Source organism: Amblyomma maculatum, chromosome 1, assembly GCF_055883805.1.
Source record: "Amblyomma maculatum isolate TAMU_Amacu chromosome 1, ASM5588380v1, whole genome shotgun sequence".
In the NCBI taxonomy this organism is placed as follows: Eukaryota; Metazoa; Arthropoda; class Arachnida; order Ixodida; family Ixodidae; genus Amblyomma; species Amblyomma maculatum.
The window spans coordinates 88,724,088-88,747,641 of NC_139344.1; the positions used below are offsets into that span (position 1 = coordinate 88,724,088).

A 23,554-nucleotide genomic window follows, 5' to 3' on the forward strand; every position below is an offset into this window, starting at 1 on the left:
TAAATTTTTGTCACGGCTACTACCTTGATGATAATCTTGCACAGTTGGTGCACAGAAAAACTGCAGCTGCTAGAGTTGTCCATGGATATCCAAGCAGTTGATAACAAAGCAGTTAAATATAAAAAAGTGTAGATAATAAAAGCAAAGGTGGGAAGCACTGAGGTGCAAAGACAGTGAGCTGATGTCGCTTAAATAGGCCTAGCTTAGATGCCTTTCGGTATGACGTGTTGATGGTGTGGTTCCACAGTTTCCGTTAGCTAAACAGGCTACTGAAAATGCAGGCAGGTTTTATTTGCTCCTAATGTGCCAGTGTAGCTGTGTGAACTATGTATGTTGCAGTACACATTGGGGAAATGCGGTACACAGTAGTTAAACTGGTGCCGTGCCTACTTTCATTTTTCTAAACATTGCCATTCACATATGCTACATACCTTAAGCACTCTTGAAGTTTGTCCGAGGAGCGGAGTGGTGTGAATGTGTGTGCGAATGCTCATGCTTTGTCGTGTGTGTTAACGACGGGTTTCTTAGTTCCATTTGGGACAAACATCTCGTGTAGGTTGTGCAGACCCCTGTACCACTGTATATGAAGAGTAGTTTCATATATTCAAAGTTAGTCATTTGTGAGCAAATATGTCTTACCAATTCCTTGTAGCATTACAGGCCATGCCAAAAGAAATGTGGGTTTGGAATGGTTTAGATACGATAAAATGTAGTCATGTTGAGTTAAGTAACCTTCTTGCTTCTCATGATGAGTGTTGTGCTATTTGATCAATCTGCTGCCATGTCTGTTTTTAAATTTCTCGACATTTTGTGGCAGTAAGTCTGTTGTACATTGAAACATGCCGTGCCTATTGGCCGCATTGCGTGTCCCATGATAAGTGTGATGAAAGCAGCGATGGACAGAGGCTAGAGGAAACGGCTTATACCGGCACTGATGTGTCATTTACACCCTGACACTTCAGCAGTGGACACATCCGATCAAGTTGAGGAGCCGGCAGTCGAGAAGCTTGAACTGGCACGTCGTGAGAGCAAGCGCTACAGTCAAGAGTTTGAGCAAGGTACGCCATTTCAACAGGGAATCGCGCACGCTTTGAGACTTTGCTTTATGTGATATGAGCTCTGCTTGCCTCTTCTGCTGACCTCCATTTCACAGCTTCTGGGTTTTGGGTCTCTTTACTGAATCGGGCATCTTTCTTGGCATGTGCGCTAAATAGTATGTACATTTGTATTCATTGCAAAGGTTTGTGCGGATAAGTTCTTATCTTGTGTAGGTCTATGGTGATACGTATTATGTTTGATTTTGGGATGACAGCCATTCAGAAAACACATTGTTTAAAAAACTCTTCTCGCTTTCGATTTAACTTCGTTGGTCGATCAGTTCAGAATTTTGTGGAATGTCTCAGGATAGCTGACGGAGGATATTAACAAATAATTAGCGGTTGTGTTTACTCTAAAAAAAGGCAGTGGCCTTTATGAAGGGTGTCCGAGTGAGTAGAGGCTGCTTGTTTGGCTGACATTGGCTGCAGTAAACTTTTGTCTAACGGCGGTGCAGTCATAATGGAGACCGGATGGACTTTAGTTCTAGCAGCTGGCCTGCTTTATTTTTACTATTTTGGCAGCTTTATACGCTCCCCTTTTGTTCACTTTCTGCGAGGACGATTCATGCAGTTCCACAGATCGCAACGAAGTCTCGCTGCACGGGAACTGAACGGTCATGTTTGCTGAATGGATCACCTGCTTCTAGCATGCAGGGATTTTTTGTAGCTGGAGGCAAATATTTATGAAGAGATTCAGTCATCAGTGACATGGTTCAACTCAAAATCGCTGCCTTGCTTTCATGCATTTTATTTCAAGAAAAGTGGGGCTGCTTTGACTCGAAAATTCTTCCAAGTAGAGTGCAGATGCTCACATTTAATTTTTAAAGCGTATTCTTAAGTGAAATCAGTTGGTTTAGTTGTCTCATGGTTCCCATGAGCATTACTTTGCTGGCTGCACCTACATTAGGAAGATTGAAAGCTGCATTCCTTTATAACACAGTGCTGTTTTGCTCTTTTCTTGCTGCCTTATACTTGTATGCTATGCTGCCCTTTTTGTCATGCTGCTAGATTTCAGGGCTTGCATCTGTGCATCTGTGCTGTCACGTCTGCATTGGGGCTGCTTTTCTTTTTTTTTCTTTCAATGGTAGCTGCCTTGCAACTGCCTAACACAGTGACTTCAATAGTTGAACGTTGTTCTGACTGACCTCTTGGAACCAGGAAACTTGCCTGTGCTCATTTTTGTGCTTGCGTTTTCATCTTTCATGCTCTCATGGCATAGGGAAAGAACTTACTTTAGCTGCATGACTACTGAGTGTTTGTTGCCCTATCAGGTTTTTTTAGTTTAATCACTGTGCAGTTGCTGAAATGTCTTTTGAAAAATACAATTGACGGTATCTATGGTACTGTAGAGTTGGTAACGTAAAAGGTCCGTAGGAGGGTACAGAAATTTTTTTCCGTGGTTTGAGTAATGAAGGAATTAGTACTCCTCAATATCTCAGCTTTTTTCTTCACAGCATTGCTTTTCACTGCTCTCTTTTGACCATTTAGGTATTGTTCACAGAAGATTAGGTAGTCTTAAAGTTTTCCGTCCTTTACAGCAATATTAACGAATGCACATGGAACAATGTGATGGAATACTGCCTCTGTGATGTGTGTTTGTTTTTGCCTGGATGCAATGTGCATTTTAATTTGAAAACTGAGCTGAAAATGTCAAGAAATCCATAAATCTGTTGTTGGTTGTTAGATGAGGGCAATTGTGTTTGCATTTCTAAAGACATAGAGTTGGAATGTAAGACTTTATATTGTTGAAGTCCTGAATGCTTTTCATCTAAAGAAAAGTGAATCTAAATATTTACACTCTGTTACATGCTTTGTTCATGTTATCGAAGCTCAGTTACCTGAAGTATATTTGGAAAAAATAAAGAAATAGAATCATGTGCTTCAGCTCTATGCTTAGATGTTATAAATTGCGAATTTATGAGTTCCCTGAACACAAAATGTTTTCGATTTCCTAACAAATGTGGTTATCCAGATCTTATTTTCGAAGGGGCATGGGGGGGGGGAGGGGGGGGGCTGTTATAATGAGGGCTCAGAACATATACTATTTACTATAATATGTGATTAGAATAACCTTATGAACTGAATTGGTTGATGCGACTGCAGTATAATTTGTATGCAATGACTTTTGACCTGTTGTGAAAAATTATGGGGCCCCTCGTTTTTTGTTGGTATCTCCATTATGGGGATTAATTCTAGCTACTTCATGTAGTAAGAGGTATTAATTCTTTAATTGCAGAGTGGAGCACTTTCCCAGTCTCAAACATTATCTCAATTACTAAAGTGAGCCAAATTTGCTTTCTGATTATATTTGCTGAATCGAATGTTGTGGATTTGTTCCATTCATAGTCTTTATCTGATAGCAACGAGGCTGTGAATTTGGCCTATTGTTTATCTTGGAACGAGAATTTTCAAAAGTTGAAATGTGTAAAGCTAGAGGTCTGGAGCAGCATAACATGACAGCATAGAAAGTGTTGTTTTGATCCTCTTTATGGTACTTGTGTGTGCACATAAGTATCCTTATAAATTTAGCCCCATAAACCATATTCAAATGTAGCTTAATTTCAATTTTCCAAATATGTATGTTAAATGCATTTGGTGCCATATTTTTATACAGTGCTGTGTAAGATACAAAAAAAAGACTAGAAAGTATGTAGTGAGATGTCAGTTTGCTCGAATTACGAGGACAGATTCGTGACAAGCATAGCACACAATTTTTATGGCTAGAATTTTTGCATTTTAGTGGTCACTCACTGAGTCACTTTTTAACTGGCGCTTAAAAAGTGCAGTATGGCTACTTTGCGCTTCGTAAGAAAAATGCTCGATAATTTGTGGAGAAAGGTCGCAGAAAAAAAAAAATCTTAGGGGCCCTGTTGTGGCACGAAAATAGACGTTGCCACGCTGCATACGCATTTTCCAACAGTAGGCCTCGATTTTTTTTTTTTTTCACGTCACCTACTATTATCAAGTACAGAATTGTCAGGTTTTATGCTGTATTCCTTCTTTTTATGCCTTTTGCTTGACTGAAAACACCTGCACTTTTTGTTTGTGATCCTGGTAACCATATTTGGTATTACTGCTTTTCTGCAGCCATGGGGAGGTAAATGAACAAGTGTGCATAGTAGCTAAAGGTTCCATTATGTAATACGGGGAAATTTCCTTTAGATAGAAGTAATGATAGATCAGCACTTGGAAGTGCATTGCTGACAGCACGGACCCTGTCGCAAAGTCGAGTTCAAAACAAATGCTCTTTCATATAGTAAAGGTGCACCCTTATAAAAAATCTTTACAGTGAACTTCGCTCGCTTAAAAAATGTTCTTTCCTGAGAATTACGGAGAAAGATCCGCAGTCACTTTTTGCAAGTAGGTGTACTACTTTTTTGGGGGGAAGGGGGGGGGGGGGGGGGGCATTTAATTTGGGGAGACTAATGAACAGATATTTTCTGAGTTATTAGATATAAGCAGCAAGTTTCTGTTGTAAACTGGTGAGAAAGTTGCTACAAAATGTTGCTATCCCTAATCAGCTTTTAGGAACTTTAGATGTACACACAAAGAAATCTGCAAGCTCAGATTATGTATCAGCCTATTGCTCCTTATACTGTCAAACTGAAACTACTTATTTTATCTTGTTTGCAACTGTAGTGTTGTCCCTCATTGCTCACAGTGAAGATTTGAGGTTATATTGTTGAATAAGCTGTCTTTTTGCATGGAGCTCATGAAATTTATTCAACCAGTACTCTTAACCACTCGCTTTGTTTGATGAGCCACTCGCACTCTTATCCAGTCTGGGTGGCTCGTTGGCTGTAACATTATTCTGCTGCTGTATTAGAGTTCAGGTTTGTTTTATTGCTGCATTAAGTGCAAAAATTGTTGTGGGCTAGGATTTTTGTGTACATTAGAGGGCTTCTGCTGGTTGCCTCTGCTATGGTGTGCCTCATAGCCTGGATGCAGCTCTGACATAGAGATCAATTTAGTCTATTTTCACTTACATGCTTTTGTATGGTTGGAAACAGGAGTGGCATGTACTAATTTGAGCTTTGACTAACGTGCATCATAGTACCTAGTTTTCAGTGTTTTAATTAACGGAAGTGCCCACATGGTGAAAAAAGGTAACTGACATGTGTGCAGAAAAACGTGCTCTCCCCGTGCTGTCCTGACATCAGGTGTGGTCATGACGTAGTGGTACAGTGCAGTTCATTCTAGGCTTTTGTGGTATTCGCCTCATTTTTTCTTTACATTATATTCATTTTTGTCGCCGTGAAAGGTACATTGGCCATAATGTTCATTTGTCATGTGGTACTAAACCTTCTGTATACCGAACTGTACTTGTTTTCAAATGGCCACGTACAGAAGACTATTCTGACATCTGTAGCAGTGAAGCGTTCTGCACAAAATAAATGAGCTCTGCATAGGCCCCGTATTAGACAATCTAAGTGCATGGATAAATTTGAGGTAATTTCTTATGTTATTGCAGGCTATGGTAGGTGACCTGTTTTCATGCTTAGTAGTCAGACACATTTTGGAAACAATTTGACATTTTTTTTGTATAAATGAAACAGTGTTAAGAATAAAAAAAAACGAAAAAAATATCTATAGACGGTAATATGATTGTAGATGCTCATTTTACACGCTGCACTTCCTGCTTCTGTGAAGCATGTCTTCTGCTTTCTCTGCCCTTCCCTGAGTAAAGGAAAAGTGGTGCTGTTTTTCTGCATGTGCAGCTGCTGCTGTAAAAAATAAAATGGCAGCTTGGGAGTGTCTTGGTTGTTGCTGATGCGCTACTTATTAACAACTGCATTGAAGCTTTGAAATCCTTTTTTGAATCTCATCAGTGCCAGTGTTTTCACTCTCTTTGCTATGCTTTTTCTTTGTTGCAAGTTTATGAATTAGTGATTTAGCTCTTAGTGCACAGCATTGCAGTCTGTAGCTGGATAACCTCATGAGGTGATGTCTTGTGTTTCTTCATGTGAGTGGTTTCAGGATCCCTACCTCTGCCGATAAGCAAAATGAGTTCCCGACATGAAAATAAAAATCTGCAGCTACATATATGTGCACGCACACACACACACACACACACACACACACACACACACACACACACACACACACACACACACACACACACACACACACACACACACACACACACACACACACACACACACACACACACACACACACACACACACACACACACACACACACACACACACACACACACACACACACACACACACACACACACACACACACACACACACACACACACACACACACACACACACACACACACACACACACACACACACACACACACACACACACACACACACACACACACACACACACACACACACACACACACACACACACACACACACACACACACACACACACACACACACACACACACACACACACACACACACACACACACACACACACACACACACACACACACACACACACACACACACACACACACACACACACACACACACACACACACACACACACACACACACACACACACACACACACACACACACACACACACACACACACACACACACACACACACACACACACACACACACACACACACACACACACACACACACTTTTTCATAAATGTAACATAGGCTTCTTGTAAAAAAAACAAAAAAAGTTACTGAAATCAGTTTTTCTAAAACGATTTTACTACCCATGTTTGTTTTCGTGCTTCTAATTCTGCAATTCATGTTTCTTAATGCTGCTTCATTTTATACTTTTATTTAAATAATGAAAAACTTGACAAAACAAAGACAATGAGTCTAGGTACAAACATGCTGTCTCGTGAATGGCTGTTAACCCTTTGACTATTGAATATGCCGAAAAACATTCACCTCCAGTGTCAAACTGTTTTACACGCTCTGCGCTCGGCACAGTACTCGAACGGCGAAAACGCCACGGGACGGAATGCGGCCGCAGTACCTGTACGTCACCGACCATGATTCGAACATTTCAAACAAACCCGATGTGTAGATCAGGCATCAAAGATAGTCTCTGCAAAACACTGGAGCCATGTGTGCCTTAAGTTAAAGCAGTAAGAATTCAGATCGAACCTTTGTTGCACTCCTTTTTGGGAAGCCAACTTGCACTGGAATCCGAGCCATTGCCCAAGCATTGGGGATAACGTCACCTTGTCAAAGGCATTCCATCGGTCTGTCTCTTTGTCTGACAGACGAAGGTTAAGCATAGCTCATGCATTGATTCGCCTTCTCATTGCGCATCAGTTTTTCCGTCATACCTTTCGCTTTCACACACTCTATGCAAACACATCTTTAGTTGCTTGGCCCAGTTTATACACGCTTCAGTGTCATCTGTGTGCTGTGCCATTTGTACAACCACACACTTAGACACACGGAAAAGAAAAAAACACAGAGTGTGCACAGGCGTTGATCTCTAAGAAATGCTGGAGCGTTTCCGAGCCGACACTTTGGCCGTCCACTGAGCTCAGACACCTTGCTGACGGGCCGAATAGGCACAGTTTGGAAAATGCCCCTCCTGACTTCCGAGCAAGAAGAAAGAAGACGCCCATCGCTCTGGTCATAAAATGGAAGGAGGCCTCACAGACACGAATGTACACGTATAGGTCGCATAATAACAAGAGAACTGATGGAAACGTATATACTGAAAGGATGCTTGCTAATATAACGAAGTGATTGCTTCACTGGACCATTGATCTGCATTCTCAGTGAGGGAGGACACAACAACAAAAAGGAAGAGGCCGTGACTTAGTATCTGATGTACCTCACCAGACAGCATGTTGCCTACTAAAATTAGAGAGGGAGGGAAGCTGTTACACCAGGTGGGGAAGAGAAAAACTTTGAAGATGGAACGGAAGGAGAGAAGCATGGTGCAGCAGAGCGATTGTGATGCCTGTTAATGAGCCTTCTGAAAAAAATGCTTTCAGCTGCACATTCTTGGGAAGGTGCTTCACAGCCATTAGGGTAGAACATGTTTTTAACCAGAGGGGGGTCAGTGATCCTTTAAGCTCTTCTGTTATCCAGTCACGCTGATTGACTAAATGCAGTAGTGAAATGCTGCTATTTTATATTTGGGGAGATTACTGCCTCAGTGTTGTGTTCTTCAATGTCAGTGCGCAGGTTAGCGCAAGTGTAAGTCGGGGCACCCCCACCTCTAGTAAATTTGCACAACAGGAGGTAACAGTGTTAGGCAGGCTTATAGCCCCACAGAGGTGACACTGTTAGTGAACTGGTCTGCACGCTGCTGCCATTGCAGATAGTTTATTATAGTGATAGTTGATTCTTTATTTGCATGGCAAACTTTGCTTTTCTTTTACTGCTACTGCTGTGCCAAGGAAGGAGAATTGCCCTTGTAAATGTGAGGTTGGATTTTATGTAATAATTACAGTAGCTGACTAATTTTTCGGACTGCAATAATTCGGACGCGCGATATTTTGAACTTCATTCAGGAACTGGAGGGCTATTGTGTTTACAGCTTAGCATGATCCACTTCTGTGGGGCACAACTGCGCATGCGGTGACCGCCTTGAGCTGGTTGCATGCTTCCAGGCGGTGCGCACGCCTACTGCGTCAGCACCAATCAGCGCACCCACACTGGCGGCTGGGCCTGCCGTATGCATGGCTAGCCCCCGTGTGCATGGGCAGTGCGCGGAAGGTGATCACAGTAGCGGATCGCTCTATGCTATAACTCCCCATTATCGACACATAAAGGAAACATGGGGAGCGGCGAAGTTCGTGATTTGTAAAGGTGATTTTTCACAGCAAAGTGATTTCTTTCAAGTTCACGAATTTTTCGAACTGTTCAATTATTGGGACGATTTCCCGGGTCCTGCCGAGTTCGAAAAAACGGTTGGGGACTGTATATACGTGAATGCCAGCTAAGGAGGAAATCTGTAAATGTGAAATATGGGTAAATTATAGTTGGAACACTAATCTGTTTTGCGTGATCAAAAAATTGTGTTACTTTGATATTAATAATGCACAAAATATTCAATTTTTTTTTGTCATGGCATATGGAGTACATATCGGCATGCTGTAATGATCAGGTAAAAACTACCAAGAAGTGCTTTACTTGGCTGGGTTGTAATGCACGTTTCTGCTTGCAGGGTTTGTGGTATAATAAGTCACTTGTTTCTTAATTTTGAAGCTATAGACTTTCAGAGAGTCGTATGTTTTGTTAATATGTCCAACATGCTCAGTTTATTTGTCTTTGGGCACACTGGATGTCCCGAGAAACCCGAGTTAAAAGAGCAGTTAGGTTTGGATTTTCTGTTGTGGTTCATTGCCTTGTACTTACTTTTGTAGACGAACCATTACCAAAGGCAATGGGATTCAAGACCAAGCCTTCAGAGGAAACAGTTGTGAGCTCCACACAGGTGAAAGGTGTCCATGATAACGGCACAGTGAAGCATACGGTCACTACAGTCACCAAGACGACCATCATTCAAGGTAAGTCCTGCATTTGAAGCATTGGCATCTTTTCCCTAAAGCATATCTACTGTAGTGGACAGTGGCTGTGTCGTTAGGCTGCTGAGCCCAAGGCTACAGGTATCCGTCCAGCTGCAGCGGCTGCATTTCTGGGGAGGCGTATTGCAATTCAAGTGGACACCGAGATAGCTGTGCACTTAAGAAGTTTGTATGTGTGTGGTCGAAAATAATCTTCATCCACTTGTCATGGTGGCTAAGTGGTGGTATTTGGTCACTGAGCCTGAGGTCTTGGGCTCGAGTCCCAGCTGTGGCAGATGCATTTTGATCGATTTGAAATGTAGAAACGCTTATCAGCTATATGTGATGTTGGGGCATATATACTTAACATTGCCAGATGGTCAGAATCGTCGGTGTTTGCGCTGCTGCCTGCGATCTGTGTGAATCTGCTGAGGCTTGTTTGCATGACTTCCTTATGCAGAGGTAGAAGAGCCCACTGGGGCCCCCCGGCCTGGGGAGTCTGAGACATGGGCATCCGACCTTGACACGAGCCAAGTGTCGGTGTCTAGCCTTCCAGAGGATGAGCGGACAGAACCTACGTTATCAAGCAGCGCCACCACTGCCACGGCTGATGCAGAGGCTCTCTCTGGACCCCTTGCCCGCACCCAGGTGGAGGAGAAAGGTAAGCGCAAGGAGACAGGGCATGGGTGCAGGTGACAGCCCTTCGGTTTTGCTTCTTGATCTGCTGGCTTCACTTTTGCAGGAAGCAATTATCAGCGTGCCAATTAACCCTTATGGGCAGCAGTCCTACTTATATGTTCAACGTGGTGTTTGTTAATTAGTTAGTTATATTGGGTTTTATGGCGCATAAAACGGGATGTTTGGAAGGCCAGAATATTGTGCTGGAACAGAGTTGCTAAGGTGTCTATACTAATGACTTAGTTTATGTAAAATTGGTTATGTTTCAAGACTTGGCAGGTATATAAAATTCTGTTAAAATTATTATTAGTGGTAGTAAATGCATCATCATTAATTGTTCTACAAAATAACGCGTATGTACTCAAAGGCATTCTTCCATCGCTGTCAACGTGATTGTGGAGAAGTGATCTTTCAGTCTCAAAAAAGATACTATTGAAAATTGCCTAATGCTTTCGCGTGAACATCCTGAATAGGAGCTATGAAAGAACCAAGCTCAGCCTAACTAAGTTGATTGAGGTAGTTTGTGCTCACTTGTTTACAGCCAGGGCATCGAACTTCTCACTTCTGGGCTGCAGGCTAAGGCTGCCGCTGGAAGAAAAAGGATTTTTTTTTGTGCTTTCCACATTCTGCAACTCTTGCAGTTGGCCTAGCTGAAATATAATCATGTAATTAAATGCCTTTTGTGACCACGCAACACTGTAGTTTTGTTCTTTTAATTTTTTTTTTGGTCCCTGAAATGCAAAGAAAAACCATTCTCGTTTTTACGTGAGCGCTTAATGCTATCAATTTTTTCACTGTTTGTTTTATCAGATAAATTAATGTGCTCAATTTTGAAAACTGAATCCCGCATAATCAGCATTTTTTTGACAATGAAATGATAATGAAAAGTCAAGACCATGCCAGTTTACTAGTACTATTACCTAAATTTAAAGTCTCATTTGCGTGGTGTTACTGACAGATTTTGTGATAGCACCAATGAAGATGCCAATGAAGATGGTTCAGGTCAGATGGTTCACCACTTAGCGCTTAACCATTTTAGTTCACTCTCACCTCACACCTCGCTTAAATTATAAGATTCTGACTGTGTGGTAGTTATTGAAGCATTAAATTCTTAATTTTACAACCGTTTGTGTAATTTATTCATTGTATTTTACAATTCTATTACCCTTTACTTACATAGGTAATGCAAAAGTGCTGTTTTTCAACTGCTTTTTCTTATCTCCACACTGTGCCTAGTGTTAGTGCATGGCTGTGAAATGTATTCCATGTTTGCATGGAGCCCTGTGCCTGTCAGTTATGTTAATGGTACTGCTGTAGAAGATACAGTGTAATTGCTGCATGAAAAAAAAATATATATACAGTAGACTTCCTTTGAGACGAACTTGAGGGGATCACACGAACGTGTTCATCTTATCAGAAATTTGGCTTGACAGATGGGCCACAAAAAATAGCATTTAAGCTTGCAAGGTATTCTCTATGTTAGTCGTATAACAGTCATGATTATGACTATGCGTGAGGAAAAGTGATGGAGGGAGTATATGAGCGGTGTAGCTAGTAGTATGCATGGCTGACTGCAGTGATATGACAGTACAGTCTCACAAGATCCCATTGGGAGATATTGATTTTTTTTGTGCGTAGCTTTTTTCTTCCCTTTTTCTGCAGTGATTATAGTGTCATCCTTTCTGTCTTTTGCTTTTCTCGCGGCTCTGATTGCGCCCCTATGTTTAACCAAGAAGCACATTCGAAGTGGTTTATAGTAAGGATAATTTTTTTTCTTCTAGTTCATAGAACACCGGTCAGGGGACATTCTTACATTGTTTATTATATCTGAAAATGTGGCTTACTCGAGTTCATCTTAACGCGAGTCTACTGTAGCATATTGTGTTAAGCTTAGCCAGCAGTTCTTCTGAGGCAGAGAAGCTTTTGTCGACCTATTTATTCTTTCTTTATGCTTGCTTGCAAGAGTTACTTCTTTTGAAGCTTTGTGCACCTGCATGGCTGAGAAAAAAAAATGCCCAAATATTTTGAAAATGATACTGTAGAATAAATGTGATGAATCAGGGGCATTCTTTATAATGGAATTAGCACATTTGGATGAAAGTTAATTTTGAGAACTCTTTCTATTTTGCCACCTTTCTGGTCAGAAAAAAAAGTCTCATATGTTGGTTTACGAAAAAGTAGCGTTCATGTATGGTTTCTCCGTTTTTTAACGAGTACAAGGTTACTCTTGAAAATCAAATTCGAAATCAGGTGAACCTTAGGTGTAGGTATCCTAACTGAGGTCTAGTTCATGAGTGTTGGAAGCTTGGATGACAATGGAAGTCGAATATTGAAAGCTTTCTGTTAAAAAATTTTTATTGTTGGAGAGCTCTGCTTCTATACTTGTGCCATATACTGTGCACTGACGCAATTTGAAGGAGTCGCAGGTGAATGAATGTGGAGCTCCATTACCATTGGAAATATTGCAGCAGCAGCTGATGCTGACAGGCACATATTCTCAAAACTATTGCACTTCCCCTTGACTTAAACCCCCTCATCAGCTAACTTATTATAAGTGCTAGAAATTTTTTTTTTTACTCGGTGGGATTCCAGACTTTTTGTGCAATAGCAGCTGCAACAAGAATGCAGTGAAACAGAAACAGTTATCATACGTTGTAGGTTCGTTTTGGAAAAAAAAAGCTTTTTTGTTGAACTAAGATTTTGCACATTTCACTTACTGCGGCAGTTTGTGTACACACGTGGCTAGACAGATCTTTTCTTATCCGAAAACACTTCTGTACGTCCCGTGTGTCGTATACAGGAGATGCTATTGACGGAAAAGAAGGTCACTGAAGCTGGTAAAAGGATTTGGGTGAGGGAACGCCTAAGCCTACACTAATCCAATAACTCAATTTTGTGGAGAGGGGAAACCTGGTGCTGTGTGTCTGGACTGCATGCGTGACAGCCGGCTCCCGAGTTAGACACCTTGCTCCCTTTCATGCTACACGACCTAGCTTGATTTTCAGCTCAGCTTTTCCTGACACAGGTGAGGTTGAGAGTGGCGAACGTATCCGCAAAATGTTTCTTTGAATTGCTATTTCGGTTTGTGTAGTTTTCCTTACATTTAATTGTTCAGTATGCCTTTTGTTGAAGGGGCAGACTAAAGTAGTCCCTCTTTGTCTTTTTGTTTACAAGTCTAATACTGTGCTTGCAATGAAAGTTGGCTTTAGTTGAGTCGTACTGTGTGATTGAAAAAAAAAAAAAAGGAAAACCAGGCAGCTTTTGATAAGCGGGTTATTTGCATCTGGCAACCATAATTTGACAACCTATGACCTACTTTGAAGTGCTTTTCTGAAAAGTAACTTAACAAAACTTTCAAAAGTTGTGTCTTTCAGTGCATTGATATGTATATGTATGTGCACTGGAACTATTTTAATGCACGTTGTCCTTGAAAGAAGCATTGACATCTTATACGCTACCCCACTCTGTGATTGTAAAAGTTTCTTTCATTTCTTGAGTATTGCAAAGTGGCACGTACTGTATGGCATTAGTTTAATGTTACATTCTTTGGTATGGTTACTCTGCAGTTGTTCTGTTTACACAGTGCCAGCATAACATTTTACTCTGACATTTATGTAAACAGAATGCTGCAGCTATATGCTGACAATTTGTGTATGTGATGACATTAGTATAGTATGTGGTAGCTTTTTTTGGCTGCAGTGTTACACAAGTTGTTAAAATAGGCTGCTGAGTTACTGCTGAGAAATTCAGAAGGTGCTCTTTGCTCCTGAGCTATTCTTAAACAGTCCTTTATTGCTAATTTTTCACTTGAAATGCAAATCCACTATTTGTTTTTTATGCCTCCTTCGTTTGTTTTTATATGATGTTTTTTTTTGTCCGTACTTTAATAATGCACATTGATTGGGTTGTTTATGTAGTCAGTACATATGCTATTCACATACAGTAAAAGCTCGTTAATTCGAACTTCACGGGACCGGGAAAAAAGTTCGAATTATCCGATGTTCGAATTATCGAATGGCCTCAAAAAAACTGACAAGAACCATCTGCATTACCGTAAATTTACCGTATTAACTTGGGTAAACAACCCACTCGCATAATGAACCCGCTCACCCGCGATTTTCACCTTAGAATTCGAAAAAAAAAAAAAAAAAAAGCCGTCAGTTGTTAACGCATCCCTCTGTCCCGCGCCGTCACGGAAAAAAAAAAAAAAAAAAAAGGGCTCCATCCGTTAACGCGTCCCTCCGTTTCGCGTCGTCACGGTCCACAACACATCTTGGCAGTGCGCCAAGATGCTGCTGAGTGATAACATAGCGATGTTTTCTTTTTATGTTGGCTCTAGCAAGGGGGGAAAGCGAGCGAACTTGGCAGGGTGCCAGCGCTTGTCCGGTTGTGCAAACCTCATTTTCAATACGTTCGCGTTATCATGCCGTAGGCGATCAGGGGGCGGGCGCTGTCTACTACCACATGCGATAGCAGCAAACGCCTCTTGAAGCGGACGATGCTAAAAGCCGCCGTCATGACCGCGGCCGACCACCGCCTGTGTTCGTTGAGGGCCGATGGATGAAAAAGTGAACGACTCTCGAAAAAAAAAAAAAGCGCGCAACCCGTAGCGCCCATCCGAAGTCATAGCATCTTGTGGGAGTTTGCTGGGACTGCGCCGACAGTGCTTATGCGCATTTCCGAATTAACAGGGCTCGATTAACGAGTATTTAATTGCGAGTTTCGGATGTTGTACGGAAGAGAGTACGCAGCCGCGGCCGCCAACCCCTACCCTCCGGCGCCGCCGCGCCGGTCATGGCGCCATTTAGGCTTTACCCACTCATCCATGGTTCTATCTGGTTTCATCTGTCTCTGTTTTGGAAGCGCACAGCCTCTAACCACGCCGTTCTTTCTCTGAGGGATTTTATTTTATTTTTTATTTTTTTTGCCACGTGCTGTGGGTCAAGCCGCCCATATGCGGCGGCGCGTAGTTCGAATTATCCGTTGCGGAACCGACTGAGTTTGAATTAGCGGGCTTTTTTGTGCACAGATCTCTATGGAGCTTGGCCGGACCAAGTAGTGCAGTTCGAATTATCCGAAAATTCGAATTATCGAGGTTCGAATTAACGAGCTTTCACTGTATAGAATCATATATCAGATTAGGTGTAGGTAGCATTTAAACACTGTGCTCCAAAAGCAATCTGACACACAGGGTGGAATATACCAAGTTTTATTATTTCTAAATGCACCTGGGTAATAGGTCATGAAATTTTGAACATCTGTTAGAGGATGAAAGAACATATTTTGCGTGTAACAGAGGAAGGAAGGTCATGGTGCCTGGGACCTGCAATGCACTTTAATATTTTGAAACAATTATAATTTCTTTTATTTCTTATAATTTCGATCAGTTATGCTGGCGTTAGTTTTGAAAAGGTTGGCAGAAGTCAAAATTAGTAGTGCTAGTGAATAAGTGTGTATATGGCGCATTCATCAGTCACTTCCTATGCTGCTAAAGAAAAGCATTGATATATAACAATTAAGTTGCTTCCTACTACACTGCACTTTGCTCTGCACATATTAGGCTCATCTTTCTAAATGTTTCTGCATATTATATGTATTATTAACTCTGCTGCTTTTAAGTTATGATACCAACATGAATGTACAGTCGTGAGCAAAAGTGGTATACAACACTCAGCCAGTGACAGGTCTCGGGAAAACTGCATAGAAATGTCATCTAGCAACAGCGTAAAGGACAGCGACATCGACACATGCATGAGGACAAAATGGTGTCTTGAAACATAGATAGTTGTTGCTAGATAAAGTTGGCATGCAGTTTTCTCGATCTCCGTCATTGGCTCAGTGTTGTATACCACTTTTGCTCCCGACTGTACATTTCACGCTATGTTCATTAATGGTCATAGATTGTTACTGCTGGTTTTGCTGAGAATAGTTGTGATTTGATGAAAGAGATAGAAAGGCTAAAGAAAGGCATGAGACAGCATCAGTTCCATGGAACTAGTTCAACGAAGATATAGGGAAGGTAATGAGAGCATATGTTGCAGTTTCATTGACTTGCAGAAGGTGAGCCCTTGATTAAACTCATTCTGATTTGTTTTACGGTGCCACTGGACGATATTATTGTGAGTTAATGAGATTCTGCCCAATAGATAATGTGGAGAGCAGATAATCTGTGGTTACTTAGGGTAACGAAGGGAATTGCAAGGAAAAGAAAACATAGCAGGAGGTGGATTGATGAGACGAGAGCGTTTGCAGTGCTAACGGGGCCACATCTGCCACAGGAGAAGATTAATTGGGAAATCAGTGGGAGAGGCCTTTGTCCCATAGTGTTAGTGGACATAGATGACAACGATGTTGGCCATTTTTGGAACGATGATGGTGATGATAAAGTGGTTTAATGTAAATTCTATTTATTGCAGTTTAAAAGCATTGTGAACCATGGTAGTTCTCACTGAAAATGATGTGCTAGTATATGCTTCAGAACATTTTAGCCTGATTTTAAAGACAACTCCATGCTATATTAAAGATTGTATGTTTAAAATGCAGACTCCGCTTAAAGCTAATAATTGTGGTTTGAACATTTTGTTCTGAAAATTGGAAAGGCTGAGCAGTGCTTTCTTCACAATGAAATGTATAGGTTAACTACTGCTGTATGCAACCTCTGCATGTATATGTGCGAAGTTCTTTTCTTTTTTTTTTTTATTTCACAATTGTGCGACTTGCGTTACATCGATGCCACTGTGCCTAGCTATAGCTTGTGTTAGAATTCAGCTCAAGCAAACCTGGCTGAAAAGCTTTTAACGAGGTAGGACTTCTAACAAGGTAGGCTGTATTTAAGTTTACAGACATTGTGAACAAAATGCTATCTCATCATTTTCTTTTTGTGGATGCAGTGTAAGAATAATTTGCTTACCATGAGCCATCACTTATAATCACACCAGGCTTACTTCCTTTTTTTATGTTCACAACACGTGGCTTTTTCACTGGTTTATATTTGGCTTATAATCACGCCGAAGTCTTGTACTGCTGCTTCTTCATATTTGTGCAAATGCAATCATGGTGCAAATGTTAGAGACTGGCTGCATCTTCTTTTGCTTTTTTTAGGCTCACTAAGCTCATGCCAACAGTGGTTCTCCAGAAATGGTTATCATAGGTTGACTGGAAGCTTAAAACCTGTGGACTGTGATGGATAAAATCTTTGCAGCGTTTGCCTATTGTCAGCAATGGTTGTCAGTAGACAGGTCACTAAACTGCCAGCTCTGGCGCTCTTCCTACCGCCTCAGATTTCACTGAAGTTTTCGCTGTATGCTCCTCGTAGTTTTCTAGTCCTTTGTGGCAAATTTCACAGCAGCATGGTGTTTTGTTCCGGCACAGATGAATTTTAAAATTCCCCATTTTGTGGCCTCAATCGAAAATATTTCTATAGGCAACCTTGTGCGGGTGTGTGACGGGATGCCAAATCATCGATGTTTTGCTCTGCTTTCATTGAAGGACGTCATTTCCAGCTTACTTTTGGTCATTTCAGACAAATAATGACTCAAGTTGCCACTTACACTGGCAAATTTAGCCCAACAATGCACTCGCCATACATTGTGGTACGGCATCTGTGACGTCATTGGACAGTCAGTCCTTACGCCATCACTTGGTCAGAACCCAGTTTTGGTTGGGTTTCTGGTTCTGCTTTTTGAAGACACTTCGCTTGACATTTTGAAAAACTTTTTCTACCGGAGAACGTAGACTGGGAGGAATGTGATTTGATTATCAACTCAAATGTAGTTGAAAAAAACAACAACCTCTGGAGTTGTCCTTTAAGACATCCTCTCACTAAGCCTTCCATCTCTCCCATCTGTTCCTAGACAGAGCACGTAGGAGACACGAAAAGGAGAGGCAGGAGTAGCGTAAATTTTTATTGGTACATAACATTTTCAATTTTAATTACACCTTTTCACTTTCTTCATTTAATTACTGAGACTCAAATGTGCTAGCTTGCATTGTCATTATACCTGGTAAATGACTAAAAGCTTATTTAAAGCCCCGCTGCGATGGCGCAGTTGTTAGGGCGTCCGACTGCTGTACTCATGGATGCGGGATAGAATCTCGGTCGCGGCGGCCCAATTTGGATGGAGGCAAAAGGCGAGGCGCCCACATGCTATGCAATGTTGGTGTACGTTGAAGAACGCCAGGTAATCGAAATTTCCGGAGCTCTCCGCTATGGCGTCTCTCATAGGCTGAGTCGCTTTCGGACGTTAAGCACCATAAACCAAACCAAAAGCCTGTTTAAACTGTTTTAATATGTTTATGTTAATAAAATGGCGTTGACCACATGAAATGCTTAGTACTGTGAATCTGATTGTGAATTGAAGTTTTAATAAGCTTTTTATTTTACAACATATCTAAGTGCAGTTTTTATCATCTCCAATGTCTTCCCTTCGCTCAGTCGGGAAACTTGCAGTGCTCTAGTAGCATTTGATGAAAACAGTCTGGTCTGGTTGATTTGGATTCTTGCCGCTGTCGTAATCAGCATGCGGGAAACCACAAAAATGATAGTGTTGCCAGCATATGTTCATATACAGCTAACAGGGTCACTATGTCAGCAATGAAGACAGCAATGTGATGAGGCAACAATGTGACAGCAGCGTGGTAGAATAAAAGCTGAGGGGTGCATGTGTTGTGCAAGACAGTGCCAAGAGAACAATGGTAGTATGGTAGTAGAAGGTGCAGTGCAGAACTGGTGGCGATTCATCAACACTTACCGCAGCTGTCTTGTGTGACAGCTTTCTGAAAAAGTAAACAGTCCTGTTATATCGCGTGATGTTCCCTTGATGTCATCTACTGTACTCTGAGCCATTTTGTAATGACGCAAGTAATGTAAGAGGCAAATTGTGCCGTTGAGCATTTTGAGCAGCAGTTTTTTTTTGTTTTTTTTTTTTAGCATAATCAAACGATGCCAAGCTATTTTTTCTGCTATATGGCTTAATGTTGTTTCCTTGCTTTGCCATTTGTCTTGCTTGTAGAATTGCATTCGGAGCATTTTAGAAAAACAGATTGTATAGTGAGACTGAGGTCTTCAATAAGTAACTGTAGGTTTAGTTAGGCCATAAAAATGCCGCAGTTTGTTTATGCAGGCAGCAAGAGGTTTGAAATATCGTACTGAAATGGTCTTGGTATGTAGTTTCTGTTGCTCATTAACACATAAGAATATGTGCATGTGTCCTTTGTGTGGAGAGCAAGAATGAACAGTCCTGTGTTAGGAACCTGCAAATTTGTTATTTGTGTGCTGGATTTCATGCATGCTGCAGTAACATCCTCTAGAACTTTGTCCTAATGATCTTTTTTCTTATGGCCATCTGTAATAAACGATTCATGGGTACATTGTTCATTATAGCAGTAAATTATGTCTAACAAAAAGTCCTTTCTCAAGGTCCCTTATGTTGCTGGACTTGCAGCTGTCATTTGCATATGTGTAGACTGAGCCTTGTGGAGTGACTCACATAATCATGTTTGATTGCACGTATAACCTGTGAGATTTGCTTCTCACTTCTAATACGTGGTGTGGACGTGTGAAGTAACATCGATGGATCGCCCTCTGAGATGGAAATGGCGTTAACTGGATGAGTGGCTTTCGTCAATGTGGGCAAGCCACTCAGTTTCATCAGAAGCAACAATGTACCAGTGGCGAGCAAAGAAGGCAGATATCCAGTCTTCCTGCCGCCATCATGTACAGACATCGTGGCATGCACTTCCGAAATGAATCTGGAGGACCAGCATGTCTTATTCACTGTTTGTTTGCTTGAACTGGCAGAGTCAAGAGGTGATGAGGAAAGCTCCTTGGAAGAGAAGGAGGTCTGGAACACACTTCATCAAGAATGTAGCTGCAGTGAAGAAATCAGTTTTCCGTGTGTGAAGCAGAAGAGGCTATCACCTGGTCACTGCGATGGTTTTGGATCTTCTGTTGGCCCATGCAGTGATGAAGATGCATTTCAAGAAAGACCAAAATATGAAGGAGATGTGCCGTCAGACGCTTCTGTTATTTCATATCCAGAGATTGTAATTCTTAAGCTATTGCGAGAGTCGGCAGCAGCAGCTACTACAGCAACCACGTCTGGAGACGCTTTTGCACTGAGCTCCTTCGATGTTCTTGAAAATATGTCGCAGCAAAGCAGCAGTATAACTGGTTGTGTGAAGTATGCATTAATTTTGTTTACTAGCCAAGATGTGCCATTAAGATCTTTTCATAAGAGAAAAAGGCATCCTGTGGTATACTCAGGTTCATTTTCGAGGTCTAAATTAAATGGAAGAAAACTTGTTTTTGTGCCTCAGCTAGAGATGCAGCCACATGAATGCTTCAATTTTTTTAGGCATCTCCCAAGGCCTTTCTCTTGTGTGATTGAAGATGTTGGAGAAGACAGAATTTTGTGCATTAAGACACCAAGTTGGGATTGTCAAGTTCTGGGGAATTCACAGAAAGAGAGTAATCGGCCATCAGGAGGAAGGCTAGAGAACACAAATTCAGCATTTAACATTGAGAACATTAGTGTCCTTCAGGTGCCCATTATATTTTTAACAAGTTGCCTTGAACTCACTGTAGGGCAGAGTAGCGTACCACAGGAGCATGTGTGCAGTGAGGAGACACTTGCGGGGAAGTTTGGTGCTTTATTGGGAAGTCATTTGCCCCAAGAGCGAGTTCACAGTACATCTACCACATGCGATGCTGACACATTTGAGGCTTTGGCACCGGATTTTTTCACTGTCAAAGAGAAATGTAAGGGTGAAGTCCAGCATCTTGAATGCACAGCTGTTGGCGATGCTTCTAGCTCTATTGAGTTGAAGCAGGTTAGCAGTGAAGTTGTGGGAACAAATTTTGAAGACCACCTTCCTGTTGAGAGCTTTGAGGGGTTATTGTCACATGGGACCGATGAAGGGTGGCGCCCTTCACAGTCTTTTGTAGGGGTCAGTGTGGAAAGGTCTCCTAGCTCGCCTGGCAACTTGGAAAAGAAACAGTTTGAAATCGTCCTCAACAAGCATGTCCCTGCTTCTCTTCACGATGACTGTGTACCGTGGACTGCAGACGAGCTCAAGAGGGATGAAGATAGAGCTTTCAGATACTCATCAGAATTGGTGCTCGACTCAGATTGCAGTGAAGAGATGAGCGAGAACATCTCCAGCAGAGTTTCTTCAAGTGGAACTACAAAAGAAGATATTGCTCAAGGAATTTTACTGGAATTGAGGAGCTTGTCTCACTCACTACTTGATGTATTTGACATCATTCAGCGAACTCCTCCACTTTCCAAAAAGGCATTGTCGCTCCCCAGAGAAGTTCTTTCTGAGCACAGAGTCCTGCATGCTTCTACGTCAAGTCTTGAATCTTGTCCCTTGGCACAGTCTGAATGCTTTCGCATCAACGAAAATAAGGCTAGTCGGTCTAAAAAAAAGCGAAAAAAGGAAAAGAAATCCTCTATGTGAAGTTAGTACTTGGGCTGCTTGCGGCAGTAAATCCCATTAAATCGAGTGCAGATGTGTCAGCTTTATTCACCTATATCTGTGGCTAAAGTAATTATGATTTTGTGATGAAAGTTAGCATTGGCATTTTCGTCATCGTGTTTACTTTGGAGTCAGTTTATATGTAGAAACGGTGAGGCGTGGTTTGAAAGTGAGATTGGAAAACTCCAAACTTACACTGTAGTATCAGCACTATTATTTAATGAAGTGCTAGCCACAAGTTTTCAGTTCAGGCTGTGGGCACATTTCAAAAAGGTTATTTTATTTTAATCTCAAACAAGTACTTTAATTGATCTCAGCTTGTAGCTATGCTTAAATTAGACACCGTTACATTTAGCAAAGTGTGCACTCCAGATGCAGTGCTTTTCCTTTTAATTTGCAGAGTATAATGTAGGAAATTTTTGGATGTTTAGTAAGAAGTTGTTGAAAAGTTTGTATTAAATAATGAGGAGTAAGCAGGAATGTTTTTACAAAACATCTTAATAAACTGCAAAAGCATTGCGAATCGTCATAGTGAAGCAAGTAAGGTCACCAGCTAAATTACCTGTTCGTCTTGCTGCTCTATGGTACTTGATTTCTGCAAACTGAGAAAGCCGGAAGTGTAAATCATGCATACTTCAGCACGCCACTTTTTCAGTGCAAAAAGAAAGTCATGTGCTTCATAAACTGTAGATGTGAACATATTGCTGTGAAATCTTCAGAGCTCATTTGCCTGGTTATCTGCAATGACTTTAGCCACAAGAAGGCTTTTCTATAATTGGGGTTACAGTAGAGGCAAATGGGGTAATCTCCTCGTCAATGTGTTGAAAGGGATAAAAATTGGGCAAAGCGCAGTTTGAACTTATTGGTAACACTGGCAGCGTTAACTAATGCAGAAAGTCCCTGTGTCTTCAGTAACATTTGTGAAGCTGTCTGCGAGAAATGTGGAGTAGCTGCTTAATACAGCAGTGCCTATCCTGTTGTACGCCCATTATGTTTTTTCTCTTCTTTCTTGATTATTTTTGTGCATATTGGTGTGCTTTTTCACCTTTGTGATTGCAGTATGCAAGACTGATAATAGTAGCTTGTTTTTCTGAGTTGAGGTGAGCAGCTTGTGTAATTTTGGGTGCATGGGATATACTAGTGTGTCATTTTCATCACTTACTACATTTCATGGAATATGTTTGTATTATTAGTTTTGACAACACATATTAAGTGATGGATGTTTTGAAGTGTGTTATGTTCTTAAAGCAGGCTACACACCCCTGCACATATGTGTAATTCTGTCTTTTATACTGCCTCGGTATTTTGTAGGCAACTTCCCAGTGCTTCTAGTAGTGCACGTGAAGTGTTTCCTTTTCGTGACCTTTTTATCATGCTCTGTTTGCAAAGGTTTGCATCGCTGGTTTGCCGGGTCAAACAGGCAAACATATTAGTGAAAAACAGGGTCTGGTACTTGTCTAGAGGTTACAGGGGTCACATAGACTATACTTCTTCTTTGCAAGGGTAGTAGGACAAGCCATTTGGTAATTCATATTTTGGAAACAAATGGTGCACCCTCAAGACACGGATGAAGGATAGGACAACACAGCTCTGACTTCAAGTCAGCGCTGTGAAGTTTTCACGTTTGAAGCATTCAGGATCATGAAGTGTAATATTGGGTCCATTTGCAATGCTAAAAAAATAAAAAAAGCAAAAAAAAAGAGATTTATATGTAAACAGCAGATTGAAAAGAATAAATTCTTGCATGGTTACTAAAATAATTCAGTGCCCACTCATCAAGAGTGACTAAAAGCTATATCTATTATTATTTTTTGTTAGAAATTTTCTTGTT

At 41.2% G+C, this 23,554-nt stretch overlaps 1 protein-coding gene across 1 annotated transcript in view; it reads left to right on the forward strand.

Annotated features, from left to right (window-relative positions):
- The window catches only part of LOC146203107 (uncharacterized), a 239,886-nt gene that overhangs the window by 179,878 nt on the left and 36,454 nt on the right, over positions 1-23,554 (forward strand). The window contains exons 37-39 of the mRNA XM_084588528.1: positions 963-1,058; positions 9,427-9,570; positions 10,028-10,228. Of these exons, the coding sequence (XP_084444654.1) occupies positions 963-1,058; positions 9,427-9,570; positions 10,028-10,228 (441 nt within the window). The remainder of the gene's footprint in view (positions 1-962; positions 1,059-9,426; positions 9,571-10,027; positions 10,229-23,554) is intronic.